We start from the raw sequence: 5,315 nt of genomic DNA on the forward strand, positions 1-5,315 counted from the left end.
CGGGAAATAAAAGCTAAAATCCTAAACTCTCCTCTCATATACATCTTTTGATCTGAAACCCAAATGTCCTTGGTGTATAGTACAAAAATTGAATTGGCTTTGCCGCTCAGTTTGAACCTCTGTGTGTCATTGTGTAATTTGCATTCAGATCAGGTCAGTACCATGATGTTTTGGGATGTGGGAATTATTTAAGTCAGTCAATTGAGCTATTTCCAAATGTTTGGGAACCGCTGATCTAAAGGTCATTCTGGTTTCTTTATTATATTATATTATATTTAAAAATAACCTGAGAAATCAATCATTTTGGGCTAAAAAGCACTTCTGTTGAAGTGTTTCCGATTTACCCAAAGCAAAAAAAAAAAAAAAAATTATTTTATTCACTACTATATGAGTAAAGGAGCACTATAGTTGCCTACAGGTAATTACAGCAGAATGAACAACAGTGCTTAAATGCTTAAATGCTATTATTAAGTAAAATAAATAAAGAAGCATGTTTCATGTTTGGCAGTAAACATCCTATTCTATAGGTTACAACACATCTGTGAAAAAAGTGTTATTCAGTTATCATAGACTTGGGGAGCAAGCATATACAATGAAATAAGATCCACCAGCAACTCCAATCTCACTACAATACAAATACACTCTCAGTTCGAGATTTATTTCATAATAACAGATGGAAAAGTCCTTTAAATCTTCTCTGTGTTGTAGCATAATAGTTCACATATTTACACATGTCTGGGAAAATTTAAGTCTGATAAATTGGCTACACAACATACATTACAAACATAGACTCAACAAAACAGTTCATAAACATTTTCCAAGGTACAGTATTTTTAAAGGATGTAGTGTCTATAGCTGCTGGTATGGGACAATTTTACAGACACATCGTTGTGCATTTGCATTTCATGTAGTCCTGTGTGTCGTGCTGCAGTACTGTTATGTGTCATACCATGGTCCTAAAGAAATGACAGAGGAAGGAATAAAAACCCACTTCATTTGGTCTATTGCTGCCTCAATACTGTATGTTTTTCCTTAAGATGAGCCTACCTTTTTTTTCATCCAGTGTTGTCCTTGAAATTGACCTTAAGCTTTTATCTTCTTGTCCCTTTCGCATAGATCAACACTCCAGCATTTTCTTAAAAGCTTTTTTGAAACTGTCATCCAGGAAGGCATAAAGAAAAGGGTTGAGGCAGGAGTTAGCATAGCTCAAGCCTGTAATGAAGTAGGAGATGCCAATGACCAGTGGCGTTGTGGGCAGGTCTGTAGTCAGGGCCACCACCGTGCTCAAGTGAAATGGAGTCCAACAGAACAGACACACTGCAAGCACAACAAAGACCATAACGGTCACCTTCTTCTTGGCTTTATCCAACGCCTTGCCATTGGAATTCAGATGTGTATGCCTCAACTTGTAGAGCATTAGACTATATAAGACACAAATTGTGGACACAGGAAGGATAAAGCTGAAGACCAGGGTGTAGATCCGGCTGGCTTTGAACCAGAAGCTCTCAGGGCTAGGGAAGCTCAACACACAGCTCTTCCTGCTCTCGGCATCATCAGGGCTCACATAAATGCCAGCAAAGAAGGTAAATGGTGCCACGATGAGGACAACAAGAGCCCACACACACACACTGACGATTTTTGCGAACCTGTACGTGCGATGGGGCATCCGCTTGGACTGCAACGTGGAAAGCACTACCAGGTAGCGGTCGATGCTCATGACTGTGAGAAAGTAGATGCTGGAGAAGATGTTGTAGTGATCTATTGAGAGGATCACTTTGCAAAGAAGCTCACCAAATGGCCAATAGTTCAACAGGTGCTCTGCGATATTGATAGGCAACACCAGTGTGAAAAGGTCATCAGCGATTGCCAAGTTCAGGATGAACAGGTTGGTGACGGTTTTCATTTTCGGGGCTTTCAATATGACATAGATGACGGCCGTGTTGCCAGTGAGCCCTACGGCACAGATGACCGAGTAAACCACCGGCAACCAGATGTAGAAGTCTGGGTAAAATAGCCAAGGTGGAGATGTGCTGCAGTTAGGATGTGAATAGTTACTTGAGTTACATGGAGAAGGCATACTCCCAGGAAGTGACACATTATCCATTTTCTTTTCTTCAGTGAAGAGTAAGACCCACAGAAGTCATCCAGCTTTTCGGGTGTAAAGATTCCAGATAATAATATCTGTAATATAAATATTGTTTTTCGATTTGTAAAAAAATAAGTTTTATATAATTTTTTTTTTTTGATTGGTCCACTATTATAAAACGTCGAAAATGAGCAAACGATTACATAATTGGTTTAGTGACTAATGCATGGACCTTGGCAGCTCAAAGGAAGCTTTAACTGCAATGTACGAAAGAAAGAAGGAAAGAAAGAAAGAAAGAAAGAAAGAAAGAAGGAAAGAAAGAAAGAAAGAGAGAGAGAAGGAAAGAAAGAAAGAAATCACCTTGCAGTTGACACATCTTAAACCACAGTACACAAAAGTTAAAACTGCTTACTCAATCGGGTGTATGAAGCAAAAACTAAGCCCAAACAAAAAGCGTAAAATGCGCACATTATATAAATCAAGACTCTCCGGTTTTGCGCACTTGACTCAGTAGTATAGTCTGGTAAAAATCTTACCTGTAGAAGTTCATGCATGCAAGTCCACAGCGTCTTTGCTGAATTAACAGCGTGGAAGAGGTGTTAAGGATGAAAAGCGGTTTGAGGGATGGTGGGAGGGAAAGAGCGTGATGTAAGCTGAAGGAGCGATGCGCTCTCATGCAGCCGCATTATAAAAGATTACTCTAAGCGATAACGCTGCTGTGCTTCTATTAAAGTCGAGCAGCAGTGCTGAGTGCAATATCCTCCAGGCTCTATGGAAATAATCGAATCCACAATCCACATGTTTCCTTGCTCTTTCAACAGAAGAAAATGTCAAACCTTTTGAAAAGTCCGGATTTTTGAGCATCATAGACAAGAATGTTAATGTTCCAGATTTCCTAGACAAGCAAAGAAATATAAAACAAATACATTTCCTAACTTTCCTAGAGAAGCAAAGAAATATCACAACGTGTGTGAAAGATAAGCAAATAAAATGTGTTGAGTGCTATTGGTTAATATCTGAAGCACTTATATTAAAGAAAAGACATTTTATATTATTTAAAAAAGATACATGTATATGTATACAAGAAACCCAAACCCTGCGCATGTCCTCTGAATAGATTAACGTCATTGTTAAAACTTTCAGTGCCATAATTTAAACTTAACAGGAGCTCAGTAATACCTACACATTCAGTATTTTACATAGTCCATCACTAAATGTGTGATTTTGTGACTCCTGATCTCCATTAAAGTTCACATAAAAAGTCAAACAGACATAAAATACATTTATAAAAACAAAGACTGGGATTGTGTGTGTGTGTGTGTGTGTGTGTGTGTGTGTGTGTATGTATATATATATATATATATAGAGAGAGAGAGAGAGAGAGAGAGAGAGAGAGAGAGATGTATATATATATATATATATATATATATATATATATATATATATATATATATATATATATTAACCCTCTGGACTTTATTCTTTAATATCTATCTCACTAGGTAGGTAATATAATACTAGTTGCTAAGGGAAAGAATTGGTTTATTAAGTGCAGTTTCTTTCTGTACTGAGTCCTCAAGGCCACCTTGTTTTTGTGTTCGAAATGTCAAATTAAAGCCTCTCTTACATTTATTTTTTATTTTTTTGGTTTATTTTTATCTGGGTTGCTATACGGTGTTAATCTCAAATGAAAGTGCAGTAGCACTTTTTTAATTAGTAAACTCTAGTTCACAAGACTGGTAAATGCATGAAAAAAATGAACATGTGCTGTATTTGATGTATTTGTATTGTTATTAGTACATGTATTGGTAATGAATTACTGCATGTAGAAATTTCCTAACAAAGCTAAAAGGTTGTGGAGTAAATTGCAAGACTATGATGTAAAATATCAGTGCTCATGTTAGCTTTTGTATCTCATGGAAACTGATGGCGCATCTTTACATGTAGCAGTTGTCTGTCCTTGACTAAAATAATCACATTCACCCATCTCATAAAGCTTTAGCTATTTGAGAGTAGTATCTTGAAATGGTGAGTACAGAGATGTAATGATGTGTAGCACATGATTATGCTTTGTGCGTTAATGTAAAATTTATCAGACTATTACAAACAATAATGCAGCCTGTTTATATAAGGTTGTTGACGTGTGGTTATGAATTATCACATGCAGTAAGACGTGACCCACTGAGCTGATGTGTGATGAGCAAGCTTTTGACTGACAAGCACTTAAGAGGTCTGTCGTGGCTGGGCAGATGAGAAATATGAAGATTAAAATGGGGTGTAGACAGAAAGAGCACTTTACATGGATATGCACTTGATGGCATAACAAAAGGAGTGATTGATAGAGGAACAAAAGTGCCACTTTGTGCATGGCTACACTTCAGTACTTGGAGAAAAGGATTCGTTTTTACATAACAAGTGGGCAGACTTATTAGGTGGCGCTCTATTGTTTGCATATTATTCATTACATTTTCTATGGCCTTCGTCATAATGACATTTGAATCAGGGGTTAGATCACAATGAATGTAATGTAAAATATGTCCCCAAAAAGGAAAGAAAGTTAATAACAGGAACTAATCTTTAGTCCTTTTATCTGTTCATGATGTATTTGAATGTAAAATTTCATATTGAAATTTTCATCTTTAAATATTGAGTCGACGCTTTTGTTTAAAAAAGGAAAATCGGTTTAGTTTAATTCACCAAAACAGTTAAATAAAAGCAATTATAGAAAAGAAAAAGGGAAGAAAAGCAGAAAACAAGTTTGCATTATTTCAGAAAAGAAACACCACACGAGAGTGAAGAGTAAGTGAGGAAGGGGTGGTATTAAAAGCCAGTGTGGGTGGTAATAACTCAGTAGCAGTCAAGGTTAAAAGGCCATCTTTGCTTCCTGCTTGCCTCCAGATGGCACATTCTGTATGAGAAAGGCGTGTCTTTCTTGCAGTTTTAGAGGTGATATGTCAGGGTGATTTGGACAGGTCTGCATGGCAGTAGCAGGGATGGATATTACTTTCCTGTTGTGAGTGATGTGCTCAGACCACTCAATAACCTCTGCTACACTAAGACTTTTATAGTAGAAAAATAGCGCCCAAAACTAATGTGATGCAGATATCTAGAAAGGGACTTCGGCATTGTATGTAGTCTTGGTTTATTCCATGGGGATTCCTACAGAAAATTCCCATGGTATTCTTAAACATTTTTCCAATGTGATTTCAAGGGAAATCCCATGATGAAT

General features: G+C 37.0%; 1 protein-coding gene across 1 annotated transcript; it reads right to left on the reverse strand.

Moving 5' to 3' along the window:
- Positions 1-626: 626 nt before the first annotated feature.
- Positions 627-2,568, reverse strand: LOC128619033 (neuropeptides B/W receptor type 2). The gene has a single exon (XM_053642874.1). It carries the CDS (start codon positions 2,102-2,104, stop codon positions 1,118-1,120), a length of 987 nt encoding a protein of 328 aa, XP_053498849.1. The 5' UTR covers positions 2,105-2,568; the 3' UTR covers positions 627-1,117.
- Between the last annotated feature and the right edge of the window lie 2,747 nt (positions 2,569-5,315).

Source organism: Ictalurus furcatus, chromosome 15, assembly GCF_023375685.1.
Source record: "Ictalurus furcatus strain D&B chromosome 15, Billie_1.0, whole genome shotgun sequence".
Classification (NCBI taxonomy): domain Eukaryota; kingdom Metazoa; phylum Chordata; class Actinopteri; order Siluriformes; family Ictaluridae; genus Ictalurus; species Ictalurus furcatus.